The 20,835-nt window shown below is 45.8% G+C and overlaps 1 protein-coding gene across 3 annotated transcripts in view; it reads right to left on the bottom strand.

Annotated features, from left to right (window-relative positions):
- The window catches only part of LOC128350849 (arylsulfatase D-like), a 38,990-nt gene extending 19,419 nt beyond the window's left edge, over nucleotides 1–19,571 (bottom strand). For 2 of the 3 annotated variants that reach the window (XM_053309637.1, XM_053309640.1), the window contains exons 1-2: nucleotides 19,421–19,571; nucleotides 3,613–3,688 (exon numbers count right to left, since the gene is read on the bottom strand). In XM_053309637.1, coding sequence (XP_053165612.1) covers nucleotides 3,613–3,662 — 50 coding nt within the window. In that variant the 5' untranslated portion in view covers nucleotides 3,663–3,688; nucleotides 19,421–19,571. Of the gene's footprint in view, nucleotides 1–3,612; nucleotides 3,713–19,420 lie in introns of all 3 variants that reach the window. The other variant, XM_053309639.1, reaches the window with a different exon arrangement.
- Nucleotides 19,572–20,835: the final 1,264 nt, after the last annotated feature.

The raw sequence follows: 20,835 nt of genomic DNA, 5'->3' as shown, positions 1-20,835 counted from the left end.
TTAACTGTAACATCTTAATCAAAATTTAAAACAAATGGCTAAACATTTAATTAAGAACAATTGGCTGTATGATCATTAGGGCTTTTGTCTTTCTTCATGCCCTGCTTGTAGGCTTCCCAGAGGTTTCCAGCTGGCCACTGCTGGAAACTGAATGCTGGTTCTTATGATATTTGCTCGTTGGAAATGCAATGGTCAGAGGCACTCTTTCCCCTGGACTTCCGGGCCGAAGTCCTAGGTAAACTCTGGCAGTGGTGACTCTACATGATGTGAAGTAACCCAAAGGTATTCTCCATGAGAGATCATAAGATACTGGCATTTCCTAAAAACAATTCAAGCATCTCTGTCAGTTTCATTTGGATTCCTATTATTAGAAGTCATCCTCAGGGATTGGCATTGCTTGACAGCTGCAAGAACCCAAGAGCTGCAGAAGGGCCCACTACTGATCCTTGAGACCAGCTCTGTGCCTATAACCTTCATGCAATGGTGGCTGAATGACTGTCTCCAAGGGTGGATCCAATTGGGGGTGCCAGGGTGCTGTGTGACTCCTTGTGACTTGCTTGGCAGTGCAATGTCCTGGGCCTTTTGTCATTCCTGGTAGCCAAGTGCTCTCTCCTGTCTCCTTTTCCTCCCTTGGACAACAACAAGGCACCCATCACCCACCAATCACGCTCTCTCTGCCTCCCCTTCCTCTCTCCCAGTTGCCAGGCAGAGTGAGGCAGAGAGCGTAGCACCTGAATTCATGTGCGCTGCACCATGTGTGCCTGCTTCCCTGCCTACTTGCATGCTGCCACCTCCGCTATGCTTTTGTTCAGTCTAAGCGTCCGACTGCTCTTCTTCAGTTCTGCTGCTCCAGGCAAGAAGAACTGTGGTTATTGGATGTGCTGGGGGTTGGGAGAGGAGAGCTAATGCCAATCAGTGCTGGACTCTTTGGTTTGCTTTGCTTCTGCTCTGCTGCTCCAGGCAAGAGGAAAAGTGGAGGAGAGGGCAGAAGAGAGGAAGAGGGTGGGGAGGAGGGAGTTTGACTTGAACCCCACACACCAGCCCAAATCCTCATCAATACCTTCCACCAGCCTTATTCCACTTACCAGATAATTTAGCCTTTGCTTTATTGGCCCCTTCACACATGAGTTATCTATGCATGCATACTCAAAATTAAGTAGGGATGTGCATTTCGTTTCGGATACAAAATGTTTTGTGCACAAAACAGACCATTTCGGCTGTTTTGTAGACAAAACAGAACACCCAATGCTCAAAACAGAACATTTTGTAGCCAAAACAAAACATCCCTGTTTCAGATACAAAACATTTTGTTGTTTCGGCTGTTTCGGAACTCCGTTATGAAATCGCTCATTATTCCTTTTAAGGAAATTTAAGGGTAAAACTTACCCTCATTGGCCAGTGGGACAGTGTGCACACTGCATGGGACAGTGTGCATTTCACTGTTGTTGTTTCACACTGTTTTGTGTAGATCAATTGCATTTCTGCGAGGTGGGGTGGGGTGGGGTGGATGTGCATGACCTTTGGAAATCTGCCTGGTTCTTTGCAAACATCTGCTGTTTTTGATGTGTGATGTTGATGTTATTTTGGGTGGATTTAGGGCAGAAAGGGGGCTTTGGGGGCAGAAGAGTGGGTCAGGTGGTAGCGCCCCAATGGGTGCCTGCTGCCACCCAGATTCCAAAGGAATTGGAAAAAGGGCTGATTTTTTAAAGAATTTCTGAAGTTTATATGTCTTTGGGTCAGGTTTGGGGCAGAAAGGAGGTCTGAGGGGCAAAACAGTGGGTTGGGTTGCCCCAAGGGGTGCCTGCCACAACCCAGATTCCAAAGGAATAGGGCAAAGGGCTGATTTCTTAGGAATTGTTGGAGTTTATGCATCTTTAAGGTTTTTCCTCATAGGGAATAATGGAGGTTTCAGCAGACCCATAACTCCACCTGGGGGGGCACTGGGGTAGCTGGGAGTGAGTGGTGTGGTAGTGCACATAGGGTGCCAACCACCGCCATGGGTTGCTAACCCATGGGGTGCTGGGTTCTGTTGTTTCTGAGGTGTTCTGAGTGTAGATTCTCTGGTAGCATATGAGATTTTCAACAACAAACCATAAATCCATTTTCATATGCTACCAGAGAATCTACACTCAAAACATCTCAAAAACAACATAACCCAGTTCCCCATGGGTTAGGAACCCATGGGGGTGGTTGGCACCCTCTGTGCTCTACACTACCACTTGCTCTGGGCCACCCTGGTGCCCCCCAAGTGCAGTTATGGGGCTGCTGAAACCTCCATAATTCCCTATGGGGAAGAACCTTAAAGATGCGTAAACTCCATTAAATCTTTACAAATCAGGTCTCTGTCCAATTCCTTTGAAATAATTCTGGCAGCTACCTTACCCCCACTGGGCACTACCACCCACCCAACTCTGCTCTGGGCCACCCCTTCCCACCCAACGTGAAGCTATACTTTTGCTGAAACCTCCATTCTTCCCTATGGGAAAAATCTTAAACTTCAAAAATTCATTAAAAAATCAGCCCTTTGCCCAGTTCCTCTGAAATGTGGGTGGTAGCTTCCACCCATTGGGCACTACCACCCCCACCCACTAGTTTTTCCCTGGGGCCATTTTTTAAAATCCAAAACGTTTTGGATTTGGATTTTGCAATTTCGAACAAAGAACAAAATTGGGGTGTTTCGGATTGGTTGATTTCGAACAAAGAACAAAATGGGGGTGTTTCGGATTCAGGCCAAAAACAATACAGAAAAAACAAAAACAAAATGCACAACCCTAAAATTAAGTCCAATGGGATTTACTCTCACATAAGTATGTATAGGGTGAGGATCCCTATAATAGAGTCGCTGTTTAGATCTTCTGATTTTATTCCGGTTATTGCTTTTCCTATAAGAGGAAGCAAGAAAGCATGGAGGGAAGGAAATAACCAAAGTCAAAGTCAAAGTTCTTTATTTGCGACCCAAGGTCAGCATAACATAACATAACAAAACATCTCATAGCATAGAAAAATACAACAAGGAAGTGAAATATTTAAATATATAGATGAATATCCACAAACAAGTGATCAATAAAATTTTAAAATTTAAGCCAGAAGATTAAACAGGAACTGTATTATAGGGATCCTCATAGTTCTCACATCAAATAAGGTTTGGTATGAGACCTTGGAAAGAAAATTGTATCATGCACATTGACACATAGCTTCAAGCAACTCTTGCACAACCCTTCCAAAAGCTAAACCCACTAAAGAAAACTAAATCAGTAGGTCATAAACTGTTTTGTTGTAGCTGCAGTATTCTTTGCCTTTCCATATCTGTTAAACTCAACATTTGTTAACAGAATCCTTGTCATTATTTTATGTGCTTGTTGATATTGATAACATTTGTTATCAATTTGTTATCGAAGCTATTTGTTATCGATAACATTTGTTATTTGTTATTTGTTCGATAACATTTGTTATCGAAGTTATTGTGCACTAAGACTTATTGAAGATTTCAAGTCATGCATGAAAATGCAGAAGAACACTATTCACATTTTCCCATTGTAATGGCTACTGAAACACATTTCGAAAATATAAATTATTACAAAAAACAATGGCATGTTTTAATGAAGATTTTACCAGAAATGTGCTAGGCACACCATGTCCTCTTTGATGGACTGCCAAGACATAGTATAGATAAACACCAATAAAGAATCTGAAAGAGAGATTATTAGAGAGTCTAAATAAATGTGAATACTATAGACATTACATCTTTACACATTCAGATTTGAAAGAAAATAGCAAATTGCATACTAACTTTCACCCTATGGAATTCCTCTGGAAGCCAGGTTGTCCACTTCTTTGGTGTACTATTTTACTGCTACCTTCTTAGAGTCACAACAGAAATGAGCATTTATTTTTATTACCACATTGTGTGTGGTTCTCCCACTGAAAATATTCCATTCCACTTCATTTTTGCTGTTGCAAAACTGCATTCCCATCTCTAGGCTAAGTGATTTTAAAATTCCTAGTATGCAGGGTTGGACTGGAGACACTGAGAGGGTGGGGGAATGTATGTGGGAAGGGCGCCAGGTTTTGAGCAGAATAGTATGGTTTCACCATACTTCTTTGGTTTCATTTACTAATTAATTTTTTTCTGTTAATCTTTGATATCTGACCTCTGTTTTCAGTTACTTATAGGTTACTATAAATGCTTCAAATGAAGTATCACTTGTAACTATTAAGAAAGCACAATTCTATGCTAATAAAATAGTTTGGATATATGTGTCCTATGTAGCCCAGTTCCTGCAGGATAGTTAGAAACGGAAGTGGATGGCATCTTAATTCACTCTATGAGTCACTTCATAATCTCCCCTCAGTCCTACAATAGCACTATTTTAAGTTCTCTCTCCCCACCAGTTTCCAAGAGATGCTTGCCCTCCTACCAGTGTTCCCTCTAATTCTTACCATCAGTAAGTGGAAAGAGTTTTCTGTTTTGGGCAGCACTATCAAGGCAGTGTGTGCACATCACTCTCTTTCTCTCTCACAGACGTAAATAATGCGCCATGCGCAGTGTGGCACCCAAAAACATTTTATCTTACCTCCAGCCCCCCACCTCTGGCTCTGACTTTACGAGAAGTAAGGTCTCCAGGATAGCTGAGAAGAGATAAGTATTAGCCTCTCAAGCTATGGCAAAGACAATGGTAAACATTGGCAATGGTAAACACCTCCTGTATTCTGCCTAAGACAATCACATGGCTCTGTGGTCACCAGGAGTCGACACCAACTCGATGGCACATTTTACCTTTACATGTCCAGAACTGAGTGAGTGAATCTGTGTGTGTGTGTGTGTGTGTGTGTGTGTGTGTGTGTGTGTGTGTGAGAGAGAGAGAGACAGAGAGAGAGATCCGTATGTATATTCTTTAAACTAAGGTGTAACATATAAGTAAGGTTTTCATTTCACAGCAATTCACTGGCCAGCATGAACAACCACCTTCACAAAATTCTTCTGACTCTCCTCCATCTCATCACTGAAACTTACACAAGATCGCACACAGACTTTTTTCTTTGTGCCAATTAATCTCAATTTTGTGCATACATTCATGATTAAGCAGGCAAAACACGCAAGTAGTCCTTGCTCCTTATTTTCACCCTTTAAAAAATAGTCCCTTCCTATGCCTGTAAATTCGACTCAATTAACTCAAAATAATCATACTGAAAATTAAATTGAACATTATACTGCATTAAGGAATACTCCATTTTTACTGCCTTTTTGCCCTGGATTCTACAGGCACTGCATGTTTTGTATTCAATACACTGCCATCCCCTAAGGCCTTCACATTTTCTGTCAACTCCAGAAACATGTAAAACATGATGGATGTGCTATAAAAAGGCAATATTTAAAGATAAGATTTATTTCATGTTCCAGAAAACCAGAAGCTCTCTGAAATTTCATAGTAGAGCAGCATCAATGCTGACTATTCTCAGAGTTCACTTTTCTTCCCTCCCAGTGACACTGCTAGCACTGTTCCCTCTAACAGGGATTTCCAGATGTTGTTCACTACAACGCCCAGTATTCTCAGCTGCAGTTGCATTTGGCTGTGGATTCTGGAAGCTGTAGTCAACAACATCGGGGAATCCCTGTTAGAGGGAACAGTGGAGATGGCTATGTAGTTATAGGTTGTTAATTATTAGGCCAAGTTTACTGTTTATTGGCAGGCATTTAACCAATTAAGCAATCATGACAACAGTTTATAGCAAAAGTGATTGTAGTAAGAATAAAAGTAGGAAGAAAGCACCATGCACACTGAGTCTCTTAAAAGAAAGGCAGGATACAAGTGTCATGACAAAACACATGTATGAATGATGTGCATACAACATATTCATATTTATGCTGACATTTAGCCACATGACCCCAATAAATGCATCTCATTTGATGCCATTTATGCCAAACAGAAAGAGAAGTTACCTACTAGCAAGCCAATATATACACAACCATTAATGTCATTTCAAACTAGACAACAGAACGGTATATATGGAGTCATCCCAATTTCTTACTAGGGTTTAATAATATAAGTAAACATCTGAAGGGCAGGAAAGCAGTGTTTCCTCTCCCCCCTCCTTTTTGTAATGATTCCCTCCCCCACACTTCCCCAATCAGTCACAGCCACTCAGTCACAGACACAGCGGTCCGGGGTCCGACGGTTCAGTCTGGGGGTTCATGAGTTCGTGATTGAACTGAAACACCCTCCCCCCAGTTCCGTCCAGACCAGAACCGAACCGCCGGTCTGGTCCGACAGCTCCACGATTTTTATAAAAAAATTAACTACCTGTGGCCCCTTCAGGGGGCTTGCTGTAGCTGCACAGGGGTGTGTATGTGTGTCTGCGAGGGTTCCCCCTCCCCCCGCCGGCCTCTCTCATACTGCTGCAGCCGGGTAAATGTAGTCCTTTTGGCCCTTTCGGGCCTCTATAAAGGCGAGCAGTGGCTATTTTGGCCACCACCGCGCATGCGCAAATGCCCTCTGTGAGGCCTGGTATGGCCTACGGCCTCACAGAGGGCATTTACGCATGCGCAGTGGTGGCCAAAATGGCCACCACTCCACTTTACGGAAGCCCAAAAGGGCCAAAAAGACTACATTTACCCGGCCATGGCAGTGATGAGGGAGGCCAGTGGGGGGAGAGGGAACCCTCGTGGAAACACACACCCCTGCAGCTACAGCAAGCCCTCCGAAGGAGCTACAGATAGTTATTTTTCATTTCTTTTTTTTTTTTTTGGAAAAAAAAATCACGGACCTGTCGGGCTGGACCAGACCAGGGCGGGCAGGGTTCGATGGGGACCGGACTGAACTAGCCCAGTTCCCTTCGAGGCCGGTCCAGCCTCGAACCGAACCGGGCCAGACAGTTCTGTGCACAACCCTACCTGATATCTCTCCATTTCACATCCCTATACGCTCCCTCCTTTTTTCTTAAATTCTTCCTCCCCTCTTCCCCACTGAGTCACAGCCACCAGCAGAATCTGAGCATTAAGCTCCAGGAGGCAGGGGTTGGTGGGGGGATGGGGGCACCAGGGGGAAGAAGAAACAGGGTCTCCCCACATGGCCGGCTGTGCCAGAAGCCTTGTAGGGAGATGGAGGCTTTAACATCTGCTTCCCAGAGACAGTGGCTGCCCAGTGGTGAGAGCCTGGGAGGTTACTGTCTGCTGTTGTCAGCTTGCCAGCCTAGGTGCCCCCTAGTTTGTGGGGCTGTGACTGCCCTGCAGGTGAGTCAGTGTGGGATTGGGGCCAGAGGGGGTGAGTCAGCACTTCCTGAGGGTCAGCTGCTCAGAGTAGCCAACTTTCTGGGCTTATAAAGGGACTGGTGCACTGTGAAAGCGGGCCCGCCACCAGCAGGGTTGCCCCTTTGGGGGAGCCACTTTGAGGGGCAACGAGGGTGAGGGCCTGGTGAAATTTTTTGGCTTCTGTTGTTGTTTTTGTATCCTGGGTGTTTCACGTGTGTCTTGGTTTGTCTGGGGATGGGGAGCCAGGGGGTGTGTCCACTGACTGTGGGATGGCTATTCCAGTGGTGGTAGGGAATAGAGGAAGTAAAGTTGGCAGATCAGTGTTTCGTTACAGGGGAAGGGAAGTCAGAGATCTATTAGTTGTTTCCCTTTCAGGCTGCCCTGCCAGCTCTTTGAACTTGGGGAGCAGTGCGAACCTCCCACAGACTCTCACCTTGCTTCTCTGTAATGCCAGGTCTGTCCAGAATAAGTCAGAAACTATCCTTGATTTGATTCTGGATGAAGAGGCAGACATGGTATGTATTACAGAGACTTGGTTGGGGGAGGCTAGTGGCCCGGTCTGGTCCCAGCTACTCCCTCCAGAGTACTCTGTTGAGGAGCAGGTGCGGGGACCTGGGCGGGGAGGTGGAGTGGCTGTGGTCTATAAGAATAACCTTTCCCTGACCAGGATCCCTGTGGAAGTGTCTGAGCATATTGAATGTGTGTACCTAAGTTTGGGGACCAGGTATAGATTGGGACTTCTCTTGGTGTACTGATCACCCCGCTGCCCAGTGGAGTCCCTAACTGAGCTGACAGACTTGGTCTTGGGTTTGGCAATGGAGTCTACCAGGCTTGTGGTGCTGGGGGGCTTCAATGTTTACTTTGGGACCAATTTGTCCAGGGTGGCTCAGGAGTTAATAGCGGCCATGACAACTATGGGCCTATCCCAAAGGGTCTCAGGACCCATGCACATTGCAGGTCACACAGTTGATCTGGTCTTTCACTCTGATCAGGGTGGTGTTTTATGGATGGGGACTCCTGTGATTTCCCCATTGTCATGGACGGACCACCATCTGGTTAAGGTTGGACTCACAGTCACACCCTACCTTCGCAGGGGAGAGGGGCCCATTAGAATGGTCCGCCTGAGAAGGTTGTAGGATCCAATAGTGTTCGAAGAAGCCTTGGAGGGATTCAGTGTTGGCTCTGCTGGTGATCTTGTTGATGCCCTGGTGGAGAACTGGAACAGCAAGCTCACCAGGGCAGTAGACATGATTGCACCTAAGCGTCCTCTCCGACCTGTTTCAAAATTGGCCCCTTGGTATACAGAAGAACTACGGGAGCTGAAGCGATGAGGTAGACGACTGGAGCGCAAGTGGAGGAAGACTCGACTTGAATCTGACAGATTACAACATAGAGCACATTTGAAGATCTATGCTCTGGCAATACGGGTGGCAAAGAAGCCATTCTTTTCAACCCGTATTGCATCCGCAAGCTCACATCTGGAGGAGTTGACTAGGGTTGTGAGAGGGCTAGTGAGTGCCCCTCCTCCCTTGAATCATAATTTGGAACCACCTATTACCCACTGTGATGTGTTTAATGATTTATTTGTGGATACAATATCTCATATTCGGGCCGACTTGGATCCAAACTCCACAATTACTGCAGTGTCTGAATCAGAAGTGTCCAACGACTCATCTTATGTGGTTAGGCTGGATCAGTTTCAGTTTTTTACTCATGAGGACATGGACAAGCTGCTTGGAGCGATGTGGCCTACCACCTGTTCTCTTGACACTTGCTGGACGTCAGAGGCGTAACTAGGGAAAACGGCGCCCAGGGCAAGCACTGAAATGGCGCCCCCCCACCGCGCCCCCACCGCCGCTGCCCCAACATACTACATTATACTTAGGTTTTTCCTCACAAGCGCCCGCCGCCGCCGCAAAGCCAGGCCACCAACTGGCCGCCAGGTGCCAGCAAAGCAATGGGGGGCGCAGGCGGTGCAGACGGGACTGCTTGTGGGGAAGGGGGCACCGACGCGCTCCCTTGACTGCTGCAGCGCTGCTGCACTGAGCAGGAAACATTTGTATTAACAATTTTTTTAAAAAAAAAAAATAAAATTTGGTCATGGCGGCGCCCCCCACGTGACCAGAAAAGATGGCGCCCGGGGCATGTGCCCCCCCTGCCCCCCCTATAGTTACGCCTCTGCTGGACGTGGCTAATACTATCTGGCAGAGAAGTTGTTGTAGAAGGCCTGGTAGAGATCATAAATGCCTCTCTGAGGGAGGGCAGGATGCCTCCTTGTCTTAAGGAGGCAATCATGAAACCTCTTCTGAAGAAGCCTGCATTGGTTCCCTCAGAGTGAAGCAACTATAGGCCTGTTTCCAACCTTCCATGGCTGGGCAAGGTAACTGAGAGGGTGGTGGCCTCCCAACTCCAGGCAGTCTTGGATGAAACTGATTATCTAGACACGTTTCAGACTGGCTTTCGGGTGGGCTATTGGGTGGAGACTGCCTTGGTCAGCCTAATGGGAACTGACAGAGGGAGTGTGACTCTGTTGGTCTTTTTGGACTGCTCAGCGGCTTTCAATACTATCAGCCATAGTATTCTTCTGGAGCATCTGTGGGAGTTGGGGGTGGGTGGCACTGCTTTGCGGTGGTTCCACTCCTATCTTTCAGGCAGATTCCAGATGGTGTCTCTCGGGGACTGTTCTTCAAAAACTGAACTTCTGTATGGTGTCCCTCAGGGCTCCATATTGTCTCCGATGCTGTTTAATATCTACATGAAACCTCTGGGAGAGATCATCAGGAGATTTGGTACTGGGTGTTATCAGTATGCTGATGACACCCAAATCTATTTCTCCATGTCAATATCATCAGGAGAAGGCATAACCTCCCTAAATGCCTGCCTGGAGGCAGTGCTGGCCTGGATGAGAGGTAACCAACTGAGGCTGAATCCAGATAAGACAGAGGTACTTATTGTGCGGGGTTGGAACTCGGGAGATGATTTTGATCTGCTTGTTCTGGATGGGGTCACACTTTCCCAGAAAGAATAAGTATGCAGTCTGGGGGTGCTTCTGGACCCAAAGCTCTCCCTGGTGTCCCAGGTTGAGGCAGTGGCCAGAGGTGCCTTTTATCAGCTTTGGCTGATATGCCAGCTGCGTCCATTTCTTGAGATAAATGGCCTCAGAACAGTAGTACATCTGCTGGCCACCTCCAGACTTGACTACTTCAATGTGCTCTATGTGGGGCTGGCTTTGTATGTCATCCGGAAACTGCAGTTAGTCCAGAATGCAGCAGCCAGATTGGTCTCTGGGTCATCTCGGAGAGACCATATCACTCCTATCTTAAAACATCTACACTGGCTGCCGATAGGTTTCCTGGCAGAGTACAAGGTTTTGGTTATAACTTATAAAGCCCTAAGCAGCTTGGGCCCTGGGTATTTAAGAGAACGTCTTCTTCGCTATCAACCACACCGCCCATTGAGATCATCTGGAGAGGTTCGTCTGCAGTTGCCACTGGCTCGTCTAGTGGCTACTCAGGGACGGGCCTTCTCCATTGCTGCCTCGAGGCTTTGGAACACACTTCCTGCTGAAATAAGAGTCTCCCCATCTCTTAAAACTTTTTAAAGGGCAGTCAAGAGGCATTTGTTCACCCAGGCTTTTAATTAGATACTGTTTTAATTGTGTTTTAATAGTTTTAACTTTTTAATTTGAATTGTTGAAATATTTTAATCTTTTATTGACTGTTTTTATTGTTTGTAAACTGCCCAGAGAACTTGCATTTTGGGCAGTATAGAAATGTATCAAACAAACAAACAAATAAATCAATCAATCACAGACACAGAGTGATTTCATGCCTGACATCTCCCCATTTCACAAAACATCCTGCATATGCACCCCCTCCATTTTTGCTTACTGTTTGAAATATGAATGATAAATGATGCTTGCTCTTTGAAATGAGACTGTGTGTGTGTGTGCTCTTGCTCCCCATGTCTCCTTTCTCCTCACTCTGACCTGAAGATCCTCACTCAGTGAGGTGAGGAGTGAGTCTATGCATGTACAGAGAGAGCAAGCGAGGAGGCAGGTAGTGGGAGGAGGAAAGCCTATTTCTAAAGTTTCTAGTAAGGAGATTCTAGTAAGGAGATTCTAGTAAGGAGAGGGACCAGGTTCCCAGCAACACTTGGGAGACATGAGTGGAGGCTGAAATCTTTTCTTTCTGCAGTTAATAGCAGCGATCTGGCGGTGCATTAACTGCAGGAAATGCACTCCTTATGGACCCTACATGTTCTATGGGCAGCAGGTTTAGAGGCTCTGGTTGAGTTAGCATAGCCAAGCTAGCAATAGTTAACAAGTGACTATTGTTTTGACTTGTTGACTCAGCAGACTGAGCAGAGGGCAGCAGGAAGAACAAAGGGAAGCCGGGAGTCCACTCCCCCCACCCCCTCCACGAGTCTATCTACCTTGATCAACTTAGGCAGAGAGAGCAGCAGCAGCTTGCCTAGCTGCAGATACCCTGCCCTGAAAGAGAGAGGCAGGCGCTGTGGGCCGCGGGAGGAGGCCGGGGCTCAGGCTTAGGGCGGGGCACTCACACTCTTGAGTAGGGCACATAACATAGGCAAGATTCCCTGGTGGCTGCCCTGCTAGAGAGAGGCAGGTGCATGCAGCCATGGAGGCGGGAGGGGGCTCAGGCTGACAGGCTGAGGGCGGGGGCACTCACACTCGGATGGCAGCAGGGCACACTGGGAATTTGCCTTACTGCCTGGTGGGCCAGTCTGAGCCTGCTAGTATGCTTATAGCTCAGTCAGTTATAGTGCAGTCACTTATAGTGCAGTCACTTCTGATAGTGACTGCACTTATAGTGCAATCACTTCTTCCTTGAGGAGAATTCTTTGTACCCACTGGTTTGTGGGCAATCTTGTGGATATGCAATCTTGTGGATATGCAAAAATATTTTCTCAATTTCCTAGGGCCAAAAGGCATTGCTAAGGCCCTGGTTGATCTCTGGAATGGAGAGATGGCCGGGCTGTCGACACGGTTGCTCCTAAACGCCCTCTCCGGCTTGGAGGAGCCCAATCTGCTCCTTGGTTTTCCTCGGAGCTTAGGGCGAGGAAGCAACTCGGGCGATGGCTGGAATGACGCTGGAGGAAGAGTCGTCATGAATCTGACCAAACACGGGCTAGAGCCCATTTTAGGGACTACTCTGTGGCGGTGGGGGCAGCGAAGAAACGTTTTTTCTCCGCCTCCATTGCATCTGCTCAGTGCAGACAAACAGAGCTGTTTCGTGTGGTAAAAACATTGCTCCACACATCCCCCCAGACAATGGGGGAGGAGTCATCTACAGCCCAGTGTGATCAGTTTGCCTGTCACTTTGCAGATAAAGTCGCTCGCATCCGTGCTGACCTGGACTTCAGAGTTTTGGCAGTTCTGGCAGACATGCCTCTGGTACCATCTGGACCCGTTGTGTTGGATTCTTTTCGGTTGGTGCGGCCTGAGGATGTGGACAAGATCTTGGGCAGTGTGTGGGCAACTTCGTGCGCTCTTGACCCTTGCCCTTCATGGCTCATAAAAGCTGCCAGGAAGGGGACAGGCAGATGGCTGGAGGTGATCATTAAAGCTTCATTAAGGGAGGGCAGGATGCCATCGTGCTTCAAGGAGGTGGTGGTAAGACCACTATTAAAAAAGCCATCCCTTGATCCCTCCGACCTGGACAACTATAGACCAGTCTCTAACCTGCCCTTTTTGGGCAAGGTGATAGAGTGTGTGGTGGCGTCTCAGCTGCAGAGGGTTTTGAAGGGTACGGATTATCCGGACCCTTTTCAATCTGGCTTCCACCCCGGGTATGGGACTGAGACTGCCTTGGTCGCTCTAGTGGATGACCTACACCAGGAACTAGACGGGGGAGTGCATCCCTTTTGGTTCTGCTGGACATCTCAGTGGTGTTCGATACCATTGACCATGGTATCCTTCTGGGCCGCCTCTCTAGTATGGGAGTCAGAGGTACTGCGTTGCATTGGTTCTGGTTCTTTTTTGAGGGGAGGGTCCAGAAGTGGTGCTGGGGGACTACTGCTCGGCTCCATGGCCATTGGCCTGTGGGGTCCCGCAGGGTTCGGTCTTGTCCCCCATGTTGTTTAACATCTACATGAAGCCGCTGGGAGAGGTCATCCGGGGATTTGGACTGAGTTGTCAGCAATATGCGGATGACACTCAGCTCTATCTCTCCTTGTCATCTGATCCTAGGGAGGCGGTAGATGTCCTGAATCAGGGGCTGGAAGCCATGATGGGTTGGATGTGGGCTAATAAACTGAAATTTAATCCAGACAAGACGGAAGTACTGTTGGTCAGCAGGAGAGCCAATCGGGATGAGGAGATTTTACCGGTTCTGGATGGGGTTGCACTCCCCTTGGAGGAGCAAGTAGGCAGCTAGGAGGTACTACTGGACCTGGCTCTGCTTTTGGAGGCTCAGGTGGAGGTGGTGGCCAGGGGTGCCTTTGCACGGCTTCGGCTAGTGCGCCAGCTGCGCCCCTTTCTCGAGAAGGCAGATCTGGCCACAGTTACCCATGCCTTAGTCACGTCATGGCTGGATTACTGTAACACGCTCTACGTGGGGCTGCCCTTGAAGAATATCCGGAAACTGCAGCTAGTGCAAAACGCGGCAGCAAGGGTTTTATCCGGAGCTGCCCGTTGGGAGCACATCACCCCCATTCTGAAAGAGTTGCACTGGCTGCTGGTTCGTTTCTGGGTCCAATTCAAGGTGCTGGTTTTGACCTTTAAAGCCCTTAATGGTTTGGGCCCGGGATATTATTATTATTATTTTTTATTATTTTACATTTATATCCTGCTCTTCCTCCAAGGAGTCCAGAGCAGTGTACTACATACTTGAGTTTCTCTTTCACAACAACCCTGTGAAGTAGGTTAGGCTGGGAGAGAAGTGACTGGCCCAGAGTCACCCAGCTAGTTTTCATGGCTGAATGGGGATTTGAACTCAGGTCTCCCCGGTCCTAGTCCAGCACTCTAACCACTACACCATGCTGGCTCCTTTTGAGGGACTGCCTGCTCCCAAGGGTTGCTGCCCGCTTGACGAGGACATCTGAGGGGGCCCTGCTCCAGGTGCCGACAATGAGAGAGGCCCGGCTGTCGTGCACTCGGGACAGGGCCTTCTCTGTTGCTGCCCCCAGACTTTGGGATGCTCTCCCAGTGGCCATTCGCTCCTCGGACTCCATCACGGCTTTTAGAAAGCTTGTTAAAACTTGGCTTTTTACCCAGGCTTTTACATAATCATTTTTACTGCTGCTTCTGTGTGTTTTTACCTGTTGTATTGTTTTTATGCCTGTATTTTATATGTTTTTATATTTTTTAGCTTGATGTTTTTATTGCCTTTTTATTGTATGTTTTAACTTTTGTAAACTGCCTTGGGGTTGTCTTTTAACGAAAGGCGGTATATAAATGCAACACTAAAAAAAAAAAAAAGTACTTAAGAGATCCAAGGTCTGACCCATAGGGCTTGGCTCAGCCCCACATCCTCCATTCTCCCACTCCCGCTGCCGGTTTTCATATTTAACCCATCATATGCTCTCATCAAACTCTCTTCCATTTTTGAAGCCATTAATCCCCAGGACATCCTGGTTATATCTGGCGTTTTTTGACTCACAGTACTGCTTTATTTCAACATTTTCCTCCCTTCTGCAATTACTTGGTGCAGGGGCCTTGCTGCCATATGAAATTTGGGAGGTTGGGGTGGTGCCTCAACCTTTTTATTTTAGTATTTTAAAAAAACCCACAGAAGATTTTTTGAGAGGCAGTAAACTAGGATTGCCAACATTCCATTGCCTGAGTATGGAACACAAGTGGTGTGTGTGTGTCTAAGGGGTGGGGTCATCCTAGAAGCTTGAGTAGCAATGTATTTGTAACAACAACAACAAAACAAGCCCCATGATTTCACAAAGCTTCTTGACACAGACCATCCCATGTAGATTTAGAGCGAGCATCAAGTGAAAAATTCTCTGATCCCCCAGGTTTACACACACACTACATCCCCACACCTTCATAGGAACATAGGAAACATAGGAAGCTGCCATATACTGAGTCAGACCATTGGTCTATCTAGCTCATTCTTGTCTTCACAGACTGGCAGTGGCTTCTCCAAGGTTGCAGGCAGGAATCTCTCTCAGCCCTATCTTGGAGAAGCCAGGGAGGGAACTTGAAATCTTCTGCTCTTCCCAGAGCAGCTTCATCCCCTGAGGGGAATATCTTGCAGTGCTCACACTTCTAGTCTCCCATTCATATGCAACCAGGGCAGACCCTGCTTAGCTATGGGGACAAGTCATGCTTGCTACCACAAGACCAGCTCTCTCCCCACTGAAAGCTTCACTGAAAGACTTTTTTTAATCTGCCAGAAGTGGTGAGTCGGTTAACAGGAGTCTGTAGGTCTATTTGATAAGTAATTATTTGATAAGTAAATGATCAGCAACTTGCAAGAGTAAATAAAACCAGACAATTGCTCCTGCAGGTTTGCAGAGCAACTGGGGTTTGTTTTGTGAACTTTGTTGTTTCTTTTAGTTACTATTTATTTATTTATTTATTTATTTATTTATTTATTTATTTGATTTATATACCACTCTTCCAAAATGGCTCAGGGCGGTTTACAACAGAATACAAACAATTAAAACCAGTGAACAATTAAAATCAAAACTATAAAAACAGAATATTATATTTCACATTATAATATGGACTTTACCCAGAGATCAAAAGGGCTCAATGCAAATGCAGTGAGGGATAAGGGAGAGCCCCAGGCTCTGCCAATATGGGAAAAAGAAGAGATTTTTCTCTCAGATATGGGATAATACGGGACTGTTGGGAAAGCTAGTTCTTTTGGGGGAAACTATCCACCTCCTAACCCTGGGCCATCACCACCTTGTCCACTGTTGAGCTCAGCAGCTGGGTTGCCGCGGATCACAAGAGCCACACAGCACCTGCTCCATCAAATCTGGCAGCTGGATTACTGCTGGGATCAATGACTGCTCGCGTATCCCCTCCACCATGCTCAACAGGTGGGTTGCCTCTGAGCATGATGGCTACCACCCTCTCCGCCATCCTCCACTACACTCAATTGCTGGATTGCCTGCTAACTGAGCAAAGAGGCACCTTTTAGAAGTGGTGACTCTATTTATTTAGCAGGGGGAGAGCAACTGGCCCTATCCATCCCCAGCACAGCATTCCTCTGCTAGCTGTTGCTGGTGCCTGTCTTATGTTTATTTTTTAGACTGTGAGCCCTTCGGGGGCAGGGAGCCATTTCATTCATTCATTCATTCATTCATTCATTCATTCATATGTAAACCACTTTGGGAACTTTGGTTGAAAAGTGGTATATAAATATTCATCATATTTGTACTGCCTCTGGGTGTGAAGATTAGCTGGTGCCCCTTCTACCATGCCCGGCAGCTGGTTTGCTGTCCAATACAAGAGCTGTTCCCTCCCCCTCCAACGTGCTTGGCAGCTGCATTGCCACTAGGTGTGACGGCCACCCACTGCCCCCTCCACCTTGCTCAGCCATTTGGTTGCCGCTGGGCAATAAGGCCTGCTTACCACATTTCCACCATACACAGCAACTGCATCGCTGCTCGACAGCTGGGCTGCTGCTACACATGCCCACTTCAAATAACAGAGCTTTCAGAATTAGTTTTGATTTGGCAACCCACTGCTCATTGCAGAAAGGTTATGGTATGATGTGTCAAGAGCATTGTGGGTTCTGAAATGGTGCTGAGTGCTGTTATGCAGGAGTTAAGGCTACATCTGTTACCTGGCTCTGCTCCTGGATATTTTCCCAGTGATTTTGGCCCTAGTAAGTCTCTCCTTTGAATTACTTTGGCTGTATTCTCACAATCATGGCAATCCTGGTTAAATAGTTAATCATGGTTGCTGATCCCCATGGAGCTGTGAGATTGAAGATTTCCCAGGTAATCTTGGTTAAAGTGCTGTGGTTGAATTGCATGTAACCAGGATAGAGAAGCAGAGTTTAACCAGGATTGTGAGAACACAGCCTCAATCACAACCAATTTAGAAACTGTGAGAACAGAGTCATTAAGTGGCAAGAGAAGCTGCAGACAATGCAGTGTTGTAAAGGCTGTGGGTAGAATGTTGCTTTCTCTGAGCAAAGGATAGCAAGAAATATAGTGACTTTAACCAAAGGTTTCCCTCAAATTGAGAGTGACAGGCTGAGATGGTATAACTAAGAATTAACCTTGCTATGTATTATGCAGAGTCAGGTACATGATAATGGGTCTGAAGGCAATCTGAACCAGGCCAATTGGAAGCGCAATAACATTTTTTTCTTAGATGTTATAACCCACAGTATCCACAAAGTCTCTTGCTTTTATGCAGCATGCAGAGGTGAACAAGGAATTGCATATTTTGGAAATCTCAAAGTATCTAAGAGTCTGTGGCAAAAGGCAGGGTACTGTTGTGTATACTTGTTCATCAGGAGAAGGAGATCTCTTCTTGTAGAGATGTGTATAGAAGAACACTTTTGCAAGCCTTTTGATAAAGTTGGAACTCGGGTTTTGGGTACTGCCATCAGGTGTGCATGGCCTCTTCTCTTCATATTTAGGCTATCACAGTATTATTTCTCTCTGTGGCTGCAATCTGAAGAGTGAGCCAGATCTTAAGCTTTCCAGTTTCTCTAGCAGGTACACAGAAGGAACCCATACATAGATATTAAGGGAAACATATTTCATTCATTACTCAAGAGTTTTTTTAAAAATGGGGGGGGGGGAGGCACACTCACTCACCCACTCACCCACCCACTCAAGACAGTTCACTATGTTCTGAAATAGTACAAAGAGAGACATGAAGAAAATTAAAGTTATATTTAGTCTTTAACTAAAGTTGATTATGCTTGGTAAACTTTTAAAGACAGTCAGTTATGCATTTATATTTCCATGTTATGAATCATTCATGAGGCAGCTCTAAAAACAGTTTTGCCACAGTATCTGAACAGGTTTTGCCAGATTTTTTCTTCAGATGCTTAATATATCGGCCTTAATATATCTCAAACCATCCTGTTCTGTGCACATGTTCCTGTGGTACTGGTTTTGTCCTCATTGATATCATCAAGTTGCTTGCTGCTGCTTTCAACTGCAAATATATGAGAGTCTGGGTGATTTTATCAAATAGATGCCCCTTCTGTCCAGCCTTTGCACACAAACTCTACACCAGTGGCTGAATCTCATGAGAATTTTTATTTATTGAAGTGGGCTAACCTTTAGTGAACTCATACATATTGAACTGGTGTATAATACAAAATCCAATTCATTTACTTTTAAATGTACATGCTGTTTTCTCAACATGAAGTGTCAAAAGCAGTAACACTGCATACAATCAAAAATATACCAAAATGCATACAGCAGAAAATTAAGACAGTCTAAAAGCAATCGGATCAGGAAGACCCCTGTCAATCTGGTCCAAAGACTAAATGTAACTGGTGCATTTTTTACAGACACAAAAAGGCAGCAAGGGATGGGTGAGGGAATTCCACAGTCTGACATAACCGTAGGGAAGACCCTGGCTCGTATGCTCACCAACCAAACCGTAGGAGGTGGTAGCAATAGCAGAGACTTTCCCAAAAACTGCAACATGTAATTTGCAATAGAGCACAATATATAATTTGCACAGAGGTTTTCAGCATGTTCTCTACACTCTGGAGGCATCTAGTTTCTGTTTCAAGATGCTACATTTGTCTTAAGTGATTAAGACAAATTAATTCCAGGCAAAGCACGTGGATATTTTTCAATCCATTCTGCTTGACATTACAATACATTGCAGACTTTCCAGTTTACTTTACTCAGGGAAATGGACAGACACTCCCAATTTGAATGTTATAGCTTGCTTTGCAGTCAAACAATGCCCACGCTGCTGCACATCAATAGCTTGCATTTCTTTGTAGTGTTCAAATACTCGGTTCCATGTACTCAAGTCATTTATTTGCTCTTATTTTTGTACAGTGTTAGAAGTTTATATGTAAACCATATCTATACAAGTTCTTCTTGTAGAAAGAAAATATATCTTCAAGAGATGTTATCATAAGACAAGTTCAATTGTTTTGAACACAGTGTACCAATGCAATCTTAAATGCCATTTCTGTACTTTCCCCAAACCGGGCTTTAACTGTATATTTGGTTAGAGCAAAATGTCTTGTACTGTACCTGGTAAAATCTCACTGAAGCCCAGGCGGCTAAAGCAGCATCAGAGAGGAGCTTGGGTTCAAAGTGGACTTGAAATCATTCCTAGCTTGTCAGGAAAGCTTAACCACAATGCAACATTTCTCATCCATTGCTGCCGGAGTCTGGAGGGGAAGTCATCATGTCTACGCCATCTGCTCATGCGTGCTCCTGAGCAGTTCCCCCTGGAAGAAAAACTTAGGTCTGCAGCATAACAATTAGGCTGAAAAACTCACAGGCTGCTGCTGCTGCTGGATACAGTTTCCCCATTCTGTACCTCTCTTTGATATCAGCACAGTGTAAACATTCAGCTGCCCATATGGGACTGATCAGAGAACAGTGGGTCTTTCATTAGAGACCTGGCTGCGATGATTTAGTGGCTGCTCCCTGCTTTCCAGGAAAAGGTTGTCGAATCTTCCTACTCAAGTCTTACTGAAAGAGTCATTTGCCCATTTGCAGATGAGTCCCCAAAAGTCAATTTTCTTATAGGAATCTAAAATAGCAATCTGGGGAACAAAAATGTAGAGACCTTGCTGCAAGGGTTACATTAAAGAAGAGCTTATTACATGAATAGGGTGATGCATTTTGTAAAAGAACAGTGTGTGTGTGTGTGTGTGTGTGTGAGAGAGAGAGAGAGAGCGAGAGCGAGAGAGCGAGAGCGTAATATATAAGGCTCATTCACACATTTGAGAACTGGATTGGAGAAGTGTCCTACCCAGTTTTGGAAGCTGTGTTCACTCCCATTTTGTGATCATGTGTGAGGGGAAACACAAAGTAAGAGGCACCGGCACTGATAATCTTCTAGCTTCCCACTGGCTAGGATGGGGCCCTCTGACTCAGCAGGAAGCTAGCTGATGATCACTGCCAGTGCCTCTTACTTTGTGTTTCCCCTCACACATGATCACAAAATGGAAGTGAACACAGCTTCCAAAACTGGGTAGGACACTTCTCCTATCAGTTTTCAATCATGTGCATGAGCCTATAGTGTCATGGCTTCATTTGTATAGTTTACATTAACCATAGTGTAGTATTATGTATGCACAGGCACCAAACATGGTTGATATTAACCAGATTCCTCAGAACCAGTGTTTGCAAACTCACTTCAAACCCTGGTTATAGAAGGCAATCCCAGTTGGTGTCAGTTCAGATACAATGCTACACCACAGTTAAACAATGGAAGGAAGCCGAGAAGAGGGGGGAATAAGGTTGTTCATGGCATGATTTCAAACTCCTATCCAAAGGAAAGAGACTAGGAACATTATGCCATAATCTCCATGTGATAATCTGTTCAACAATGCTTATAATTATGCACACCAAGGGAGGCCCAGAATTTCTAAACACAAAAGCTGTGATCATTGTAAAACTGCAGGCAATTAAGTAATGTACTGTGCTGATTGAAC

This window comes from Hemicordylus capensis, chromosome 3, assembly GCF_027244095.1.
Source record: "Hemicordylus capensis ecotype Gifberg chromosome 3, rHemCap1.1.pri, whole genome shotgun sequence".
Lineage (NCBI taxonomy): Eukaryota > Metazoa > Chordata > Lepidosauria > Squamata > Cordylidae > Hemicordylus > Hemicordylus capensis.
Note: the sequence above shows the minus strand (reverse complement) of the source record. Positions and strands in the feature narration are given on the sequence as shown.